Below are 21,674 nucleotides of genomic sequence, written 5' to 3'. Positions count from 1 at the left end.
CAGGGCTGGGACGAAGATTCGCTCTTCAGCTGTCTGTGCTGTATTCCTGCTTTGTGTATCACTGTGGTGCCTGCACAGGGCTGGGACGAAGATTCGCTCTTCAGCTGTCTGTGCTGTATTCCTGCTTTGTGTATCACTGTGGTGCCTGCACAGGGCTGGGACGAAGGTTCGCTCTTCAGGGGTCTGTGCTGTATTGGTGCTTTCCACGTATCTGTGTGATTCCTGCATGGGGCTCTCAGGAGGATCAACACTTCCAGTTTACTTAACTGCATAATGGTGAATGGCTATGGCATTTTTCTGAAATTATGTTTAAACATTTATAGCTCAGGAACAAAATGCCAATTAGAATAAAAAAGGAGGAAATCTTAGTGATTTTTGTTTCAAAGGCCATCAAATTATTATGTTAACATTTCTTCTATTAGTGCTATTTTAGCAATGATGGAAAAATGCTTCTCTCACTGGATCTGGTGCCACGTGCTTCGGGAATCTGATCTGCATTTTAGCCTTTTGCGGTTCATGGCGTCACCGAAGCCCCTCGGTGCTCACATTTTCCCATGCTGAACAGTTTCCTGTTGTTGCAGTTCGCACACAGTAGTCCATGGGAGCTCATGGCTTTATGGTCTCCGAATGTGCACTGACAGCAGGGATAGCCATCCCCCGCCTTTCGCAGCCGCTGTCTCTCTGTATTTATTGATCTGCAACCCTGTTCATTAATACTGGGGCCAAGAGCAGCGGATCTCCCACTCTGATGGGGTCACTGTCCTGGCAAGGTTTGCAACCACACATCTGGGAGGGGTGTGTGTGTGTGTGTGTGTGTGTGTGTGTGCACCTTGCCCGCCCTTGTGGGTTCTGTTACAGCATTTGCTCCTTATGTGTTGGTATTTGGGGAAAAAAATGCAGATCAGCACTAGGGAGCTTCTCTATGTGTCAGTTTAACTTGGAAGTCCAGTATTGCAGAAAATGTAGGTTAGATCTTTTGTCTGCCTTGTCTTACGGTGAAAAATGTCTGTATATCTGAGAGAGAAAGGTGCAGATCTGCATTGCTCATCCAGAGAGACTGGGGGATGAGAGTGGACTGACAGGAGGAGATTCTTAGCATAGCACTGGCACTGTAGATAAGTCGGTGATTATTTCAGATTGAACAGGTACATAGTCTAACACAGATATGTTAAAGCTATTCTAACTCTTTTTTTATTTACCCCTGACTGCTGTCTTTTATTACTCTACTGTTAACATTTGTTCCATGTAAACATTACTGTTTCTTGTAAACCGATACGATGTGCAAACGGTTATCAGTATATAAAAGCTATTAAATAAAAAAATAAATAGAACAAACAGGTAGACCAGGTGGGGAAGAATTCACTGCCACAAAAAGCTTACATGCAGCCTTTTTGTTCCTGGGTCCTAGTTTGAACCTGGGTCAGACCCAGCATTCTGTGTTGAACAGAGACCGGACTGGATCACTTGGAAGTGCTAGCTAAGGTCCCAAATAGGAAACCCCCACTCTGTGTGAAGCTCTCACTGCTGCTGTGTGTGTGTGTGTTGGGGAGCAAGGGGCGTAGAGTGTGTAGGGACATGAAACTATTACTGCTGTTTCTGTGCTATAACTGTTCTGTCCTGGGGCCATCATTTGTGTGGGAAGCTTGTACTGAGTTAGGAGGAGGGAGGTGGACGATAATAATGTTGATCCTATAAAACCGGCTAAATTACGGGTTTTCTTTTACCTGTAAGCATTCTGCGAGGATGCTAGCATGATACCTTGGAAGTATGCTGTCAAACAGGTTTTAAAAAATTGTTTTGTTTTTTTTTTTAAGTTTTTCAACTTTAAGAACATTCCATACCCGAGAGAAATCAACTCAAAAGCCTTTGTTTTGTATTAGTGATGGTGTACATGTTACAGGGTATTCATAAAAGTATTAACTCAGTGACACAATTTGAATGTGGTTTTGTGTTTCCACGTTCAGCTTTTCGCTATAGTTTTGCCAAAGCACGTAGAAAATTTCCATTTTAGCGAGAGATAGAAAAGGAAAATTGGTTCTTACCTGCTCATTTTCGTTCCTGTACTACCACAGATAAGTCCAGACTCCGGGGTTTTGCCTCCCTACTGGTAGATGGAGACAGAGAGAGTTTCGCTGACACGGGCATGTAACCTGGTGTGCCACCTGCAGTCCCTCAGTATTGACCTGTACACAAGCCAAGATACCACTGAACCTAAACAAACGCATCCCTCCCATAACACATTCTTCCAAACGAGCAGAAGGATGTGGGGAAAAAACCCTTGATGGGAACAATCTTTTTCAACAAGAAACAGAAGAAATCCTGTGCCTTTCTTCAGTCTATTTCCAAGAACAGAATGAGCGGATTCTCCAATCTTCTTCCCCTTAATGGCTGGGTCTCTGGACTGATCTGTGGTACTACAGGAACAAAAGTTAGCAGGTAAGAGCCAATTTTCCTTTCCCTGTACATACCCGGATCAGTCCAGACGCCTGGGATGTACCCAAGCTTCCCTAAACGCGGAGGGACTGCAAGAGTCCAGCTTAAAGTACACTTTCACCAGAACTCCTGGCCTCTGGGGCCTGGACATCCAGATGATAATATCTGGCAAAAGTGTGCAATGACTTCCAAGTAGCTGCCCTACAAATCTCTCATGGCGACACTTGCTGACATTCAGTCCAGGATGAGGCTTGCGACTGAGTAGAGTGAGCTCTCAAACCCTCAGGGACAGAACGACCTTGACATACGTAAGCCAAACCTATCACATGTTTCAGCCACCTTGCTATGGTGTTTTTTTTGAAGCTTTATGTCCCTTCTTTGTGCCACTCCATAGTACAAAAAGATGATCTGATAGCTGAAAGTTACTGGTGTCCTTAAGATAGCACAGCAAGACCTTTTTACATTTAGGTCTCAACTCCCTCGTGTGAGGCGTAGACTTATCCAGATTTCATTTGAATCATTTGGCTCCAACGACTGATTCAAATGAAAAGACAATACCACCTTAGGAAGAAACGAAGGAACTGTAAGCAACGAGACCCCATCATCTGCAATCCTAAGAACATAAGAAAATGCCATACTGGGTCAGACCAAGGGTCCATCAAGCCCAGTTCCTGTTTCTAACCGTGGCCAATCCAAGCCATAAGAACCTGGCAAGTACCCAAAAACTAAGTCTCTTCCATGTTACCATTGCTAATGGCAGTGGCTATTCTCTAAGCATTTCCTGACCTAAACTGAACCTTAATCCATCTTTGACTAGTCACTTAGACTCTGCCTTAACATGGCAATTAACTCAACAGCATCAGGGCAATTCATTATTGCCTCAATTGCATTGATAGGCATATATGTACTCTCTATTAAAACCCCAGCTTCTTTTCTCTGTTCCAAGTTATATTACTCCCTTGTTTTATTGTAACTGCAACCCTTAACTTTCACTTGTTTAATGTTTACTATTACTACTACCATTATTATTTATGTTATTTAATGTTATTTATGACCTTTTGTTCCCTCTACACTTGTTAATTGTAAACCGACATGATGCGATATCTATTGCGAATGCCGGTATAGAAAAACTTAAAATAAATAAATAAACGGCTATTAATCAAGTTTACTGTTATTAATTGCATCAGTAGTATGGGATCTCCTTAGTGTTTGGGTAATTGCCAGGTTCTTGTGGCCTGGTTTGGCCTCTGTTGGAAACAGGATGCTGGGCTTGATGGACCCTTGGTCTGACCCAGCATGGCAATTTCTTATGTTCTTATGTTCTTAAGAGCCTTCATAGTTGCAGTTCGAAGCGGTTCAAACGGAGCTGTACACAAACCCTTGAGAACTAAGTTAAGGCTCTGGGGGTACACAACTTCCGCACCAGAGGCCGCAAATGCTTCGCACCCTGGAGAAAACGCACCACATCTGGGTGTGACGCTAACACTGTCCCCTGAATCTTGCCTCTAAGACAGCCCAAAGATGCCACCTGGACCCTGAGGGAACTGAAAGCCAAACCCTTCACCAATCCTTGCTACAAAAAGGTCAAAATTTGCACTACGGATTCTTGAGTAGTATCAACTCCCTGTTCTGCGCCCCAGGAGTTACTCTCCATACTATGACATAGGCCAAGGATGTTGAAATCTTTCTAGCCTGTAACATAGTGGAAATGACATCCTCAGGATAACATTTACCTCTGTCGCGTCCTCTCATAAGCCAAGCATGAAACAGAAGCAAGCCGCCTGATCTGAAAATATGGGGCATTGATGCAGAAGGTTGGGAAGATGAGCAAGATGCAGTGGCTTGTCCACTGCGAGATTGATCAAATCCACAAACCAGGGCCGCCAAGGTCACTCCGGTACCACCAGAATCACCTCTCCTGGATGAATCTCTATTTGCCCCAACAATTTTCCTACTAGCGGCCACGGCAGGAACATGTACAAGAGTATCCCTTGCGGCCATGGGAGCACCAAAGCATCAAGTCTTTAAGCTCTGCATTCCCTCCTGCGGTTGAAGAAGTGTGGGGTCTTGGCATTTCCTGAGTCGCCATCAAGTCTAAGCAGGGAGTATGCCGTTTGTGATGGATAAGCCGCATCGCTTCTTCAGACAACTTCCACTCCCTGGGGTCTAACTGCCGTCGACTGAGGAAATTGGCCTGAACATGGTCTATCCTGGCTATGTGCGATACTGCCAATAACTCCAGATTCTGTTCTACCCAGCGAATTAGCTCCTGGGCCTCTTGAGCCACCGCTTGACTCTTGGTCGTACCTTGCCGGTTGATATAAGCTACCATTATTGCATTGTCTGATAAAATCCTTAACAGCTGTCCTCAAAACAGTGGCAGAAAAGCTAGCAAGCAAGGCGCACTGCTCTCGTTTCCAAATGATTGATGGGCCATCATGCCTCCTCTGGTGACCACTGGCTCTGCACTGACTGCGCCTGACACAGAGCCTCCCAGCCGGAGAGACTGGTGTCAGTTGTAACCACTATCCAGTTCGGAACCTCCAAGGCTACACCCCTGCTTAAATGGTTGCGACCAAGCCACCGTGATAGACTTGACCTGGCTACTTCTGTAAGAGGCAATGATAGGTGAAACTACTCTGACAATGGATCCCATTGGGAAAGTAACGCGCCCTGCAGCGGCATCATATGAGGAAACTCCCAAGGAACCAAATCTAATGTGGAAACCATGGAACCAAGAACCTGCAGATAATCCCAGACTCTAGGAACAGCCACCTCCAACAAGCTGTGAACCTGACTCTGCAGTCTGTTGAGCCGCTCTTTTGTGAGAAACACTTTCCCGATCCTGGTGTTGAAACACGCCCCCAGGAACTCCAACACTTGAGAAGGGGTCAACTGACTTTTTGACAGATTCACAACCCAACCCAGGGACCTTAAACGCTGCAGCACCACTGCCACTGCCTGACTGCAAAGGGCCTCTGCTTCGCTCGAATAAGCCAATCGTCGAGATATGGGTGAACCAGGATGCCCTCCTTCCTGAGAGCCCCTGCCACCACGACCATCACCTTGATGAAGGTCTCGGGGCCGTTGCCAGAAAAAAGGGTAGAGTGCAAAACTGAACGTGTGTCTGGAGAAATCTTTGATCTGGCTGAAATGCTACGTGTAAGTAAGCCTCTGTCAAATCTAGAGAGGACAAAAACTCTCCTTTGTGCATGGAGGCAATTACTGAATGTAGGGTCTCCATATGAAAACGAGGAACTCTGAGAGCCGCGTTCACCTTCTTCAGATCCAGGATTGGGCGGAAGGTCCCTTACTTTTTTGGGACCACAAAATAAATGGAGTACCTTCCCATTCCCCGCTCCGCCATGGGGGACAGGTACGATAGCTCCTAGTATCTGTAAATGGTTGATGGTCTTCCAAACCATCAGACATTTGCTTGCGTAGGTGTAAGGAGACACCAGATGCTTCACCAGCTCCTCTAAGTCTTCTCCGAACAACAGCTTCCCCTTGAAGGGTAATGCTCCTAATTAGGACTTAGACCAAACATCCGCCGACCAGTTCCATAACCAAAGGATCCGTCTGGCCAAGACCACTGCCGCCATAGTCCTGGAGGACGTTCGGATGAGGTCATACAATGCATCTGCTCCATAGGCCACGACTGCTTCCAGACACTTGGCCTGCTTGGTTTCCTACACCGATATTGCTTATCAGACTGAAACCGCTGAACCCAGCGAAAACCAGCCCGAATGCCCAGAGCAGACACCTCAAATATCTTTTCGAGATGGACCTCTAACTTCCTGTCCTGCATATCCTTAAGCACAGCAGAACCAGCCACAGGAATATTTGTCTTCTTTGTGACAGCTGACACTGAGGTATCGACCTTTGGCACCCGCAACAAATCTAAAGTGTCCTCCGGCACTGCCAACCTTCAGACTGGTATCCAGAGTTTCCCTCTCCCAGAACACCAGCTTATTTACTGACTTATAAAACAGGAAAGCCTTTACTGGCTCTTAAGCCCTCCATGACCAGGTCCACCTCCTCATGATCAGATTCCTCACTCGGTTCCTTAATTCCCAGTTCCTTAACTTTCTTCCCCACGAAGAAAAGGACTGAGACAGAAAAGAGAGTTACCAACCCCATGTTCTACCAGAAGGGATGACCCACCAGGACCTGACAACCTTCTGGGAGGAATTCCTGTTGACTGAAACTCTTATATTCTTTTTCTTTCTTTTTTTTTTAAACTAAACTAATCCTATGACTGCAGGTTTTGCACTGCCATCATCTGCTGGAGGCTGCATGTGGCACACCAGTTATATGCCAGTGTCGGTGAAACTTTGTCTCCATCTGCTGGAAGGGAGGAGGCAAAACCCAGGAGCCTGGACTGATCTGGGTACATACAGGGGAAACCCTGTTAGCGTCTGTATCTAGCGAATCAGTCTCAGGATGCAAGGTAGTCCCAAACCTTTAGATATAAGGCCTTGCAGAGAGCTTTAGCAGGAACTAGCGGACACCGGACGGGGGTGATGGGTGGGCGCCAATCTGCATGCGACTGTGTACTGATGAAACACTTTCCTCAAAATTTTTTTTTTTCATGCATAGTGGGCTTTGCTGCCTGCATTAATTTTGCATTCAGCTCCCATAAGGAAAATACATTTTTGTAGTAGACGTCAGGAACGTCCTCTCTTTACTGCTTCCCCTTCGTGTATCTAAGCTAGGCTGTGCCTAAACTTACATTAGAGAGTGAGAATAAAGTAAAGCTCTTCTTTTATTAAAACCCTTTTCAAGAATACAGGGCAATTTCACGCGAACGTGGTGTGGGATGTTTTTTTTTGTGTGTGTGGTTTTTTTTTTTGGGGGGGGGGTTTCATGGTTTTTGTAAGATAATATTTTTTGCTCCGCTTTATTTTTTAAGTTCTCTTTTTTTTCTTTTTGTCCAAGGCAGCTGCTTGGCTCCCTGAGATGCGATTTTTGCCTCCGCCGTGCGTCTTGCCCCGAGGCCTTCCTGTGCTTCTCGAGCTGGTGGATAGAATCCAGGTCACAGAGCTGGCACTGGTTCATCACCTGGGGAAGCTCATGGAGAAAGGGGGGGGGGGGGATTTTGCTGTGCGGATCAGGAGCACATGTGGGGGGTGTGTGTGGAGCTTCTGCAGAACCTGGCCCCCATGTTACGCCCGGCTCCAGATACAGATTTTGTTGTGGCCCAGTTCATTTTTTTTTAGTTATTTTCTTCCAAAATTGGAGCGAGCCAGGGGTCCGCTGTAGGAAATGCCACGGCGGCAGGGAACGCCCACCAGCGAGTCAGAGAGTCTGCTTTGTCAGGAAGCCCCCCTAGAAAGTGGTAAGTGTTCGTCTGGTTACATTTTGAATGGTGTCATCCACCCCCCCCCCCCCCCCCCAAATTCCCTGAAGTTGTGGTTGTGATGCCTTTGTCTGATTGGAGACAGATTAAATCAGAGCAATGTCTCTGTGCTCTATTAGGAGCTGGGGCTGCTGTTTTGTTTGAGAGCATGTGATCATAGCCTTTTATTCATGCAGAAATCATTGTTTGTAACCTCAAGGAAAGACTGCAGTTAAAAAAAAAAAAATAAAAATCTTTTTGGTGAGGGTTTGTTGTGCATTTCTGGGGGCTCCAGTCCCAGCACTGTTGGCTTTGGCTTTTCAGAAATACCTTTTATGAATTTTGAAAAACCTTTTGACCTGCAGTTTTCTCCTGCTTCTTTGTACTTCCAGCTCGGTCAGAATTGGGGCTGGGATTTGGTACCGTAAAAGCCTTTGTTCATAACAGCCCGGGGATTCCCTCCCAAAGTCCTGTGGTCCTGGGCCCTGCTCTTAAGCGATGACCATGACTCCTTCCCCCGGGGCCTGTGAGCATTGTGTCCGCAGCATCTCCAGAGCTGAAGTAGGGAGCTTCTGCCTAATTGTAATAATTCTGATTCGCCCGGCCAAAGAGGATTCCAACAGTTTGAAATATTATAGCCCAGAAAGGCATTTTTTGGTACTCGCAGAGGGAATAGGAGACGTAGCTGTTAATAAAGGTGCTGAAGGAAAGTAAATCAAGGCTTAGGAACGTGAATTGACCGTCCCACGATCACACCAAAGCACAGAATATAAGAACTGCAAGGCCCACCTAGTCATTCCCTTAGGCCTAGACCCTAATTGATTTCTGACTTCTGCCTTGCTTCGTGCCCGCCCCAGGCTTCCTCTTAATTGTTACTGTTTTTGCCTTCACCGTCGGGAGTCTTAAGCTCATATCCCGGGAATCTTCCGACTTGTGGTTTAGAGCTCCTCACAAAACATGGAAGCTTGGCTTACTCCACTTAAGTTTACACTTGGGAACTTCTTGAGTATCATTTAGGCACCTGGTCGCACTCTAATTAGGTTTTATCACAGGGAAACCTGTGGATTAAAGGGAAGAACAAAATAAGAGTTTGAAGAGGAATGGAGTCGGAGCTCGCAAGGAAATGGATTTTATAAAGTTCTGCTGTGTTTCAAAGCTATTCCATGCAATCCCAGCTTTTACACCACATTACATTATATTTGTGCTCAGCAGCCAAGAAGGAATGGCCCCTTGAAGTGTGGTTTGCTCTGTCTATGATGGTAAGTCAGTAGTACAAATTTAAGCAGGAAATAGAGAGACAGATTTCTGTCTCTCATCAGTAATGGTAGATTTTGATCCAAATCTTCTAAATAAAAAGGTTACAGTCATGATTGCCTGAAGGCCACACCCCTGGAGGCTGGAAACTGGGATATTAACTGTGAACAAGAATAGTGCAGGTAAGAGAAATAGCTACTGGCAAAAACGTTTAAAAAAAAAAAAAAAAAATTCCCATCCCTTAAATATTCATGCATCCTCTTTGATACTCTCACGTAAGCATATTAGAGGTGCCACGTGCTCAGCCAGGAATATAGGGTTGTAACTGCTGCTTGCTGCAGGTTACCCCCTTGCAGAATCGTTTATATAAAATTTGCAACCTATCTCTTTTTCATTGCCTTCTTCCAGCCACTATGGATCCTTTTGTGTTATCCCACACCCTTTTTTTTTTTTTTTTTTTAACTATTTATTTATAGAATTTTTAAATATACAAACCTGTTAATACTTTGCATAGAAACACATGAGCTTTGAAGAAATATAATCACAAGAAAAAAAGATGATACACGGCTAATTACATTATCAAACAGCAAAATACAAGAGGACAGAATAAAAAAGGAGCCATAAACAAAATACTAAACAAAAGAAACCGGCTTATCGTGGTTTGACTGACTACAGTACATAGGATCCACCACACCAGACCTAGTTAGATCCTAAAAGGGTTGGTCAGGCTCTTCTTGACTCCAATAAAGATTTTAATTGCTCTGAAGAGAAAAGTATGTAACAATCATCTTGATACTTAATAACACATTTACATAGGTATCTGAATAGGAAAGAATAACCCAAAGTGATTGCAACTTGACATAAGGCCATGAATCCCTTCCTTCTCTCCTTGGGTAACTGGAGCTTAATCAGTGAATATTCTAACCCCCTGACCATGAAATAAAGATGAGATGGAACAAAAATATTTACGCATTGCAGTACTCTAATCTTGTTTATTTATAAAGAGACAAGTAATGTAGTTCTTTCCATAATTTCTATCGCAGAGCTCTCAAGAAATTGTGTTAAATTATTCATATCCACTGTCGCAGCAGTAGGACGTCAAGAGGCTGATTGAGATGCTACTGGCAGGAAATATGCTCTGTTTATCAAAGGAATTTGCGTTGGATCAAAATGTAAAACTTCAAAGACATGTTTTTTTAGGGTCTCTAGGGGGACTTCCCTCGTAACCCTACGAAAGTTAAGTATGTGCAAGTTTAAGTGTCTAGATCAATTTTCCAGAAGCTCCAGCCTTCTTGATAGTGCATTATGATCTTTAAGAGTGGAAACATTGAAGGACTTAATTTCTTGCACCTGAGATTCAATTGTGGATATCTCACCGTTTGTCTTAGTCATCTGTCCTTCATGTCTCTCAAGCATAGGTCCAAACTTGGAAGAAAAGAAATTTAAATTTGGCAGTGGAGTCATTTAGAGATTATCAGATCCCACTACTAGGTCCCAAAGAGAGTCAGTGTTACTACCGCGGGCTTAGGTGGATTAATAAAGGGCTCACCCAACTGAAGACTCTGTTCAGTAGAAGAACTCGTCGAAAAATTCCTGTCTCCGGAGAATTCCTTCCATATTCGGAATCGAACAGCAATGGCACAATGGCAGAAGATTCGGTGGGAGTCCCACACCACAGAATGGTGGAATACTGCTCTGATGCAGACACGGATGCATCCCCTCCCGCTGAGGTTGCCTCAAGATTGGCATTGCCTCAGGACCCAGATGCAGGGTGAGTCTCTTTGCTTGGTGGTAGCCTGGTGTCCAGGGAGCTGAGTGAAACCTCCCCAGGCAAAAGAGATGCTCCCTCACCCCGAACGCCAGCGGGGGCCTTCAGCCTCCAAACTTTCAGTTGGATGAGACATGAGATGTAATCTGCTGAAGTCTCGAAAGATACTGGGATTCCACAATCTTTTCAGTTCCTGTACCTGGTGGGCGGGGGGGGGGGGCTTTCCAGGCATCAGTTTGTATACAGAAAGGGTGGTGGGATTCCCCCAGGGTATTGAGGGACTCCTAGTCCCTGCCCTGTTTATTTGAAATGAGCTGTTGCAGGTACCAGGATGGGGGCCTGTCAGAAATCCAGGACTGGCCTAAAATCTCTCCTCAAACTGATTGGCAGCCTTGATGTTTCAAACTTGGAAGTCCTCTCTTTCCTCAGTTCCTTCCGTACTGTTGTGGCCCTTCGTTTCCAGCTGTGAAACCAAAACTAATTTGTGCCTTGGCCAACCCGCACTCCCTGCACAAAGCCAGAGGTGGTAGTCTGTTCCTGTCTATGGCCAATACAGTACAGTGTGCTCCGACGAAGCGCACTGTTAACCTGTCATTAGACGCGCATTTTCCCTTACCCCTTATTCAGTAAGGGGCGGAAAACGCGCATCCAACCCGCCGAACCTAATAGCGCCCTCAACATGAAAATGCATGTTGATGGCGGCCCTATTAGGTATTCCCGCACAATTCAGTAAGTAAAATGTGCAGCCAAGCCGCACATTTTACTTTCAGAAATTAGCGCCTACCCAAAGGTAGGCGCTAATTTCTTCGGGCAGCGGGAAAGTGCACAGAAAAGCAGTCAAAACTGCTTTTCTGTGTACCCTCCGACTTAATATCATGGCGATATTAAGTCGGAGGTCCTGAAGGGTAAAAAAAAAATTTGAAGGCGGCTGTCGGGTCGAAAACCGGATGCTCAATTTTGCCGGCGTACAGTTTCTGAGCCCGTAGCTGTCAGTGGGCTCGAGAACCGATGGCAAAATTGAGCGTCGGCTGTCAAACCCGCTGACAGCCGCCGCTCTGGGCCAAAAGGAGGCACTAGGGATGCGCTAGTGTCCCTAGTGCCTCCTTTTGTCCGTTTCTACCGCTGGACCTAATTTAAATATTGCATTGCGCGCACAGGCGAGTGGCCTGTGCGCGAGCCCCGGGAGAGCGAGCATTCGCCCGCTCTCCTGCGGACTTTACTGAATCGGCCTGTATATGTGGTAAGGTAGAAAGATCCCCAAGAGAATTCTGCGGGAGCTTGTCAGAAGCGGGAATATACATTTTCAGAGAAGCAGTATGAGCTACATTTGTCAGATCATCAGCTTGGCCTTTGTATTGATTCTGTTTGCTTTTCTTAGCATCTTAAACTTCAGTCTCCTTCCATTTTTGTTCCTAATATATTTTGATTACAATTTGTATTCTTATTTTGAGTAATCGGAGTCCTTTTCTTTTGCAGCCATGTTCCTGTTTTTATAGTGTTTACTTTTGTATGTCAAGCATGAACAAGCAGAAAGGTCCAATTGATACCTGCAAAAGTGGGGAAGGAAGAAATGTTGCTGATGAGGATGGAGGCAGGAGCATCTGCCCTTCCCTAATATTAACTTAGATTGGTAACAGCAAGCGCAGATAAATAGGAGGAGCTTTCAAGAATGTTAGAATGGGGGGAAGAGCTTTTAGAGCTTTTCAAGATGTGTCAAAAGCACATAGTGGCTGAATGAATCTGCCCGCCCGACCATCTGGAGGCACGATAACTTCCAGTAAACTATGTCAGTCTGCTCCAGACATTTGGGCGGAGGTCTCTTATGGTCTGGACCTTGATGAAGGTTCAGGAAATTTCCCATAAAGTAATCTTGAAAAGTACTGGAAAATCCAGGCCAGGTTCATACCACCTTTCTTGTTCAGAAGTTCCCTGAAAATCTGAATGATAAAATAACACATTGATTTTGTTTGCAAGTGACAACTGAATCTAACACAATCAAAAGTCTGGCTTCTTGTAAGCCAGTCTACTCTTCTTTTCTTTCTTATTGCTTTGAACATGCTTATTGCTTTGCCACCATGGAATCTGTGTGTCTTGTTAATTGTGGCTTGGTTGAAGGTACTCCGGTGGGTATTAATAAGTTGTGTTGGAGTTACCTGTCATCCTGTAGGAGAGTTGTCTTCTTCAAGTCGGGTGTGCGTTATTGTATCCTTCATCTATTTATAATGTAAAACTAAATTCCCCTTTCTTTGTTACATGGGGGCGGGGGACGACGACGATGTTGCAGGCCCCCATCCTTTTCCCCCTCATTCAGACTTGCCATGTGACCTGGTTTCTGGGAGTTGGAAGGGGAAGATTTTGGGCCAGTCTTGGCTTTCTGACATCCCCCTCCTGATGCATCCTGACTGGATTTCAGAAGGAAGCAGCCGGACTACAAATCCTACAGTGTACCTTGGGGAATATAAATTTGAAAACCAGGACTGACGTAGGCCTCTCTCCAGAGACCTGATCACACTTGGCTACTCTATATGTTCCTGGGTCAGCCATGAGCATGGTACCTTTAAGAAGCAAATGTAACAAACACATATTTGGTGTTCTATAAGTTTAAAGGGAACAATTCACTCTGGCCGACTTCTGGACACACGGGCAGTGCTGTCCTTACTACCTATTTTTCATATCTGAATCTAACCTTTGCAAGATAACTTCTAGTGATTGTCTAGTCATGGCTATTAACACCAGTTTTACCTCCGAGGTGGCTGCTAGCTGGTAAGATCAGCTCCTCAATTATTGCTGAGTTCTTAAGGGCCTTATGGAAGGTCCTTGGTGGAGCAGACATGGCGGCAGCCTCTCTTTCCAATCAGCTGTCTGCTCTCCATATACAGCACATTCTCTGTGGTTCTTCTAAAGCACAAAACCCCCCTCCAGATTATAGTTTGTGTTGTGCTTGGCTTGTGGAAGGAGTAGAGCTAAATGTTTCCCCCACATTGTGGTCTGTGGATTGTAGATGTCTGTCTCTCTCATATCTGTTTTCTATGTTAGTGTTCTTATTTTCCCCTTTTTTTCTTGCCATGCTCTCTGTTTGGACCCTACCTGCTCTGTTGGCAACAGAACAGCCAGCAAAAAGCAGCACCACCTCCCCAGGTAGGTAAGAGCTGGGCGAGATGGCCTGTCTCCCCTGCCAGAAATAAGGAAATACTGTGAAAGGAGAAATGATCCAGAGTCTGGCAGCTTGGCATAGTTTGAAACACATTCTGTAGAAAGATGGACAAGATTTGCTCTTTAAATGCAAATTCTGCAGAATTGCTGAGTTTTGCTGTTTTCTGCCTTTTCTGCTGAAGTCTATGGCAAAACAAATTCGGCATAACTTTGAGAATTTGAACATATTCCCCCAACTATTCTTGAAGGAATTACTAGTGTTTTGTTTTCCCTTTGATGTTAACTGTGTGTTCTTTTTTTTTTTTATGTTGTTTTAAAGCATTTCCTCCAAATGCGTTCTTTAATGTTCTTAAACTGGACTGTATGCCAAAAAGTTGGTTCATGAATCATTTTTTAAAATAATCTGTCCTCTCCTGTAACTGAAAGAAGCCTGAAGATTTGTCTTGGTTAATGTTGTTAAACTGAGTTCTCTCTCTCTTTGCTGTTTCTCACTCACTGTCGTTCATTGCTGTTGCCTCCATTCTGTGTCTTGTTCTTCCATCAGCCCCATAGCAGCCTGGTAAGCAGTTGTGACCTTGAGTTTGTATGCATGGGTGTCCCAGCTGCATGTGTACACGCATCCTCCAAACCTCTGTCGTTTTTCAGCCTCTGTGCTCTCTGCATTTTGCTGGAGACTCTCCTGGTATATTCAGCCCTAGAGTTTATTGTAATGTATTTGAGTCTCCAACAAAATTCCAAAACATCTGCATAGCTCTAAACCCCCCATGTGGTGTCTTATGTGCTACTTACCCCATTCCCTCAGCCAGGATGAAGAGGATCCTATAACCACCCCCAACCTCTTCACAAAAAAAACCAAACAAACCAGACAGTATGATATTTCTTGTCTGGGTCCAAGACAAGACCTTGGCTATTTTCAAGGTGCTGTGAGCATATCAGTATGTCAAACTTGACGCTCTAAAGTGCATGTTTGCTGAAGGAGGTGCATGGTCACTCTCCAGCCTTCCTGGTCTCTAAATCTCTGACACTGCTGCACTTGTTTATTTTCACCCCTCCCTGTAGGATGTGATTTGCCCTCCCTTTCTCCGTGCTTCTGTCACATGCTCTCTTTGGTGTTTTGTATTCCTTGTCTCCAGTGTTGACATACTGTAGGAAGTTTTTTTTTCTCTGGACTAGGCCTGTATCTGAGTCTGGGCTCAGGAAATGTTCCTGATGAAGTATAATAATTCTTAGGACTCTAAACAGCTGATTAGTTTTGATTCTATTACTTACAATTTAGTTTAAAACCATAGTGTTCCATGAATAGACCAGATTTGTTCTCAGCTAAATTGCTAGGTGCTGGTTACAAATGGTTTCCTTTTTAACCTTGCAGTGCAGGTTTTTTCTGGAGTAAGGTGGCCAGCAGGTTTAATTTTGCCAGTCTGATCTAGTTTTAGTTTTGTTACATCGCCTGCCTGGATTTGGTGGTCTGATTCCCCCCACGCCCCCCCATTCAGGACTACATGTCCATGCATGCGGAGAGTTAAAACCAGGACTAGATGAGCCTGGCCTGAGAAAACTGAAGCCACTTACTTTAATGCGAAGTCCAGATTCTCATTGGCAAAAAGCATAGAACCTGATGAGTATCTCAGAACTGGCAGGTTCCAAAGGGTTAACGGAACACTTAAACCTTAGAGCAGAATGGATACCAGAGGCGGAGATCTGCGGCATGCCTCTCGCCCTGCTCGTATCTCTGTGAAGAGCTGGCCCCACAGTCGGGTGCCTGGGTGAACGAATGAAAATGTAAAAGTTTTTTCTAAATGTGCAGATGTGTTCTTTTTCCTCTGCGTGACTACTGTTTTGCACCCCCTCCTCTCCCCAGGTTAAGTAGCCTGTCTTCTCTGGGCGATGCAGGTCCAGAACGAAGGTCCCCCGGTCACCGGCGCCAGGTGTCTGAGTCCAGTGAAACAACAGGTAGGCTAGGAATCTGCCCTTTCCCTGTACGTACCCGGATCAGTCCAGACCATGAGTTAAGCCCCCGTTCCAGCAGGTGGAGACAGACCAGAGTTCTGAGGCTGCCCATATAAGGACGGAACCCGCCCAGGAACCCTCGGTATTTGTCTGTCTCCAGCAGGTAGAACAGCTCACCCTTTGGTTCCCTGTTTAGCTTGCCCTCTGTAGTCTCTCTTCTTCTTTCTCTGGGGCAAGCTCACGCAAGTACATTTTTAGTTTACTACTTAATTTTTTTTATTATTATTATAATAATTTCTTTTCACCAGTTTTCTCTGACTAACTGTGTCAGGGCAGACAGTTTTGTCTCCCTCGCTCTTGGTGTTCCTAGGGGAGCTTTGCCCCTTGATTTCTGTCAGCCTAGGCTCCCTTCCCGGTGACCTAGTGTGGGTGATACTGGTGGTGCCAGTCCCTCTCCCCACGTTTACTGCTGCCGTGCCCCGAGATGCACATGCCTCGGTTGAGCCTTCAGGGATGACTCTCATGCCCCTGCTTCTGTGAATTTTTTTATAAAAAAAACAAACAAACAAAAAAACCCCTCACTTTCACAGTATATATACTTTATTTCAAATACATAAAAGGCAGCAGTTTATTTTGTGAGGCGGGAGCGCGGGGTTCAGTCTCCCGCCCAGCTCCTCAGGGGCTCCCTGCTCAGCTGTTTTTAATTACCTTAGCGGCTGCTTCCCTGCTCTATGCCGCGGCCATCTTGTTGTTTAGCCTGTGGAGAGTCGGCCTCCCGGCTCTCCTGCGAAGGGGTATGTTCAAGGTGCATTTCAGGGGGTGAGGGCTCCTCTATTGAACTGCCACCTTTTTGACCTTTGAGAAGGACTCCCCGACGAATTTCAAAGCCGTTCCTGTCCCGGGAACGCGTGTCAGCGGCGGCCATTTTGGGGGCTTCAGATGAAACTCGTCCTGCTTCTCCGGGGGCTGGGGATCCGATTTTTTTTTTCCCCCCGATTTGAGCCCGGTTCGCTCTTGGTGGGGGGTGGCTCGGGCCCCCCCCCCCCCCCCCCCCCCCCCCCGTAAGTAATCTGGTCTGGCCCTGTTTTTCCTCAGAATTTATTTTATTAATGCATGATTCTTACCTGGCTAGTTTACAGAGGGAGGTGGCCCCCCTCCTATTGTTCCCCCCCCTTCCTAGCCCTCCTAATTTTCCGGTGCCTTCCCCTGATGTTGTCCTGGACCCTCAGGGCTCTATTAGGGTTTGCGTAGTCCCGGGAACTCCCCCTCCCCCGGTAGACCCCTCTCCCCACCCTCCTTTGGACCCTTTTGATGCAGGGGATGATGATGATTCTACTGCCCCCCTTAGAGGGCGATGATCCCCGGGTTCTGCGCTTATTTCGGCGGGAGGAGTTGGAGCCTCTTATTCCCTTCGTTCTGCAGGAATTGGGAATTGATGCCCCCCCCAGATGAGACTGTGGCGGCGGCGATGACGCCAAACGTGGACCCGGTCCTGGCGGGACTTAGGGCTTTACCGCGTACTTTCCCTTTTCATCCTATGCATCGCTTGCTCCTCCTCAGGGAATGGGAGTCCCCAGAGACCGGTCTTCGCGTTGGAAGAGCTATGGATAAATTGTACCCGCTCCCTGAGGACTGCCTAGACATGTTAAAAATTCCTAAGGTGGATTCTTCTGTCACCGCTGTGACAAAGCGCACTACCATTCCGGTAGTGGGCGCTACAGCATTACGGGATGTACAGGACCGTAAACTTGAATTTTATTTGAAACGCATTTTTGAAGTCTTAGCTCTTGGTGTCCGGGCGACAATTTGCAGCAGTCTCATGCAGCGGGCAAGCCTTAGGTGGATGCAGCAGTTACTCAGCACCCAGGACCTCCCGTCTGCAGAGGCTGAGCAAGCTGAACGTTTGGAGGGTGCTACAGCCTATGGTGCCGGATGCACTATATGATTTGCTTCGGGTCCAAGCTAAAGCTATGGTTTCAGCGGTATCTGCCAGATGTCTTCTCTGGTTACGCAATTGGTCCGCTGATGCTTCTTCTAAGGCTCAGCTGGGCACTCTTCCTTTTAAGGACAAATTGCTTTTTGGTGAGGACCTGGAACAGCTTATTAAGTCCTTGGGGGAAAACAAGGTCCACAAGCTGCCAGAGGACCGTCCCAAACAGTCGAAGTCTTTTTTCCCGACTTGTAATTGTTTCAGGGGGAATCGCCGTTATGTTAACAGGGCCCGTGGATCCTTTCCCAGGGGAGGGGTATCCAGGTCACAGTCTTGGTCCCATTCCTTTCGTGGCCGTCGAGGTTTCCGAGATGGCCATCAGCAGTCTACCACCTCTAAGTCATCTCCCCAATGAGATTCGGCCGGTCCATTCCTCCGCACGAAACTTAGGTGGGCGTCTTTCTCTGTTTCTCGAGGAGTGGGCCAAAATCACTTCCGACCTCTGGGTCCTCGATGTGATAAAACACGGCTACGCATTAGAATTTGCCAGACGAGGTAGAGGATCTCTACCTCGTTTCCCCTTGCGGCTGTTCCAAGTGGCCTGCGGTTTGTCACACCTTGTTGAATCTTCAGGAATTGGGGGCGATTCTTCCAGTTCCAGTTCCGGTACACGAAAGGAGCGCCAGCCAATATTCAGTTTACTTCGTTGTTCCCAAAAAGGACGATTCCTTCCGTCCCATTCTGGATCTCAAAAGGGTCAATCAGGCCCTCAAGGTTCCCCGTTTCAAAATGGAAACCCTTCGAGCGGTAATTGCAGCGGTTCGTCCTGGGGAATTTCTCGCTTCCCTAGATCTGAAGGAGGCTTATTTTCACATTCCCATTCATCAGGAGCATCAGAAGTTCCTTCGTTTTTAGATCTTAGGTCAGCACTTCCAGTTTCGGGCTCTCCCGTTCAGTCTCGCCACTGCTTCCCGCACCTTTACCAAGATCATGGTAGTCGTTGCAGCAGCTCTTCGCCGAGAAGGGATTTTAGTCCTTCCTTACCTGGACGATTGGTTGATAAGGGTCAAGTCCGTCTCTCTCTGCGCGCTCGCAGTAGACAGGGTCTTGGCCCGTCTCACATCTCTCAGTTGGATAATCAATTACTCCAAAAGCACTCTTCAGCCCTCGCAAGAGCTGGAATTTTTGGGCGCTCTTTTCAACACCCGGATCGGGAAAGTTTTTCTTTCAGACTCGCGGACAATCAATCTGATAGATCAGTTGAACATTTTTGTTTCTCTCCCTCTTCTCACGGGTGGGATTACCTCCAGGTCCTAGGGACCATGGCTTCCACGATCGATCTCGTCCTCTGGGCGTTTGTTCATATGCGTCCTTTGCAGAAAGCATTGTTGTCCCGTTGGAAGCCGATATCCAAGCAGTATCAGGAGATCCTCCCTCTCTCCGACTCTACCATCGCCACCTTACAATGGTGGTTTTCCCTGACTCACCTTCTCAAGGGAATGCCTCTTTTGACTCCCTCTTGGGTCATAGTAATGACAGATGCCAGTCTCTCCAGTTGGGGAGCTGTCTGCCAATCTCAAACTACTCAAGGGTTCTGGTCCCTGTCCCACTCTCGGTGGCACATCAATCACCTAGAAGCCCGAGCGGTTCGTCTGGCCCTCATGTTTTTTCTTCCTCTGATTCGTCACAGAGCTGTCTGGGTTCTATCAGACAATTCCACCACAGTAGCTTACATAAATCGACAGGGGGGGAACTCAGTCGTCTAATGGCGTTAGAAGCCAGCAAACTTTTTCTCTGGGCGGAAAGGCACTTGGATCGCCTGGCAGCTTCCCACATAGCGGGAAAAGAGAATGTTCAAGCCGACTTCCTCAGTCAACATCTCGATCCCGGTGAGTGGGAGTTATCAGACGTAGCAATGGATCTAATTGTGCGCAGGTGGGCCCTCCTCACCTAGACCTCATGGCGACGCTAGCCAACGCCAAGCCTCCTCGGTTCTTCAGCCGGTAGAGGGAGCATTGTTCAGAAGGGATGGACACGTTGGTTCTCCCCTGGCCCTCTGACGTTCTTCTCTACGTGTTCCCACTGTGGCGTTAGTGGGGAAGGTTCTTCGGAGAATAGAACTCCATCGCAGTCCGGTCATTCTCGTGGCTCCCGAGTGGCCCCGACGGCCGTGGTTCACGGACCTGGTGAATCTCTCGGTGGACGGTCCTCTTTGTCTCGGTCAGCTGCCCCATCTTCTGCGGCAGGGTCCCGTATTTTCCGACCAGGCGGATCACTTCTGTCTAGCGGCATGGCTTTTGAACGGAGACGTTTAAGACACAGAGGTTATAAAGATGAAGTTATTGCCACCCTTCTCAGGGCCTGCAAACAATCAACTTCCCTTACTTATGTGAGGGTCTGGAAGGTTTTTGAAAATGTCTGTGAAAAGTTGGGTGTTTCGGCTCGCTCGCCTTCTGTTGCAGTTTTACTTTCTTTTCTTCAGCGTGGTCTCTCCAAGGGTCTTTCAGTTAGTTCTCTGCATGTTCAGGTTTCAGCTCTTGGTTCTCTCCTGGGCACCATTGAAGGTCGGCCGGTCGCCTCTCATCCGAATGTCGTTCGTTTTCTCAGAGGCGCAAAGCATTTAAAGCCGCCTGTCTGGTCTATTTGTCCTTTGTGGAATTTGAATTTGGTGCTTTGAGCTCTTTGTATGGCTTCGTTTGAGCCTCTTCGTCGTGCCACTCTCAAGGACTTGACTCTCAAGACAGTTTTCCTGGTTGCTATCTGTTCAGCCAGGAGAGTGTCTGAGCTTCAAGCTCTATCTTGTAGAGACCCTTTCTTGCGTTTTTCCAACTCGGGTGTTTCTCTAAAGACTGTACCTTCTTTCTTACCTAAGGTTGTTTCGTCTTTTCATGTTAACCAGTCCGTTGAATTCCCCGCCTTTTCACCAGAGGATCTCGCGGTGTCTGGTAATAGTGATCTCCGTCGTCTTGACGTCAAACGAGTCTTATTGCATTATCTTGAGGTCACTAATGATTTTTGGGTTTCCGATCATCTTTTTGTCCTGTGGAGAGGTCCCAACAGGGGGAAGCAAGCTTCTAAGGCTATGATTGCTCGCTGGTTGAAGGAGGCGATTTCTTCAGCCTACATTTGCAAGGGCCGACCAGTTCCTGAAGGCCTAAAAGCTCATTCTTTACGTTCTCAAGAGACTTCTTGGGCGGAGTCTCAATCGGTGTCGCCACAAGAAATATGTAGGGCGGCTACATGGAAATCTCTTCATACTTTTGCTCGTCACTACCGACTTGATGTTCAGGCTCCAGCCTTTGGTTCCTTTGGTTGGCAGGAGCTTCGAGCGGGACTGTCTGGGTCCCACCCTCTATAGGGAAGCTTTGGGACATCCCATGGTCTGGACTGATCCGGGTACGTACAGGGAAAGGAAAATTAGTTCTTACCTGATAATTTTCGTTCCTGTAGTACCACGGATCAGTCCAGACACCCGCCCGTTCTTATTCTGTCTGCTCGAATTCGTTCTTGTTAATCTTGTTTGGTTTTTTCCTTCTTATAGGTTTTTTCTCTATTTCTGTCTCCTGCATCATTTCTTCTGGAATTTACTGTTAGGCACTGGAAGCATCTTTGCGATGATCAGGGGTAGTTATACAAGAGCGTTTAGTCACACAGTTTATTCAATTGTTGTTTTGTTTTAAATTTACTATTTATCCTGGTACTTGCTTGATCTTATACCTTTTCTGCTTTGACAATAGTTATACTGAGGGTTCCTGGGTGGGTTCCATCCTTATATGGGCAAGCCTCAGAACTCTGGTCTGGCTCCACCTGCTGGAATGGGGGCTTAACCGATGGTCTGGATTGATCCGTGG

General features: G+C 46.6%; 1 protein-coding gene across 5 annotated transcripts in view; it reads left to right on the top strand.

The window, feature by feature from the left end:
- Positions 1 to 21,674, top strand: part of ARHGEF11 (Rho guanine nucleotide exchange factor 11) — a 218,593-nt gene that overhangs the window by 70,348 nt on the left and 126,571 nt on the right. For all 5 annotated transcript variants that reach the window (XM_029580824.1, XM_029580826.1, XM_029580827.1 and 2 more), the window contains one exon: positions 15,805 to 15,896. In XM_029580824.1, the coding sequence (XP_029436684.1) occupies positions 15,805 to 15,896 (92 nt within the window). The remainder of the gene's footprint in view (positions 1 to 15,804; positions 15,897 to 21,674) is intronic.

Source organism: Rhinatrema bivittatum, chromosome 16 (assembly GCF_901001135.1).
Source record: "Rhinatrema bivittatum chromosome 16, aRhiBiv1.1, whole genome shotgun sequence".
Taxonomy (NCBI): Eukaryota; Metazoa; Chordata; class Amphibia; order Gymnophiona; family Rhinatrematidae; genus Rhinatrema; species Rhinatrema bivittatum.
The sequence above is the reverse complement of the archived record's forward strand: the minus strand, read 5'-3'. Positions and strand labels throughout refer to the sequence as shown.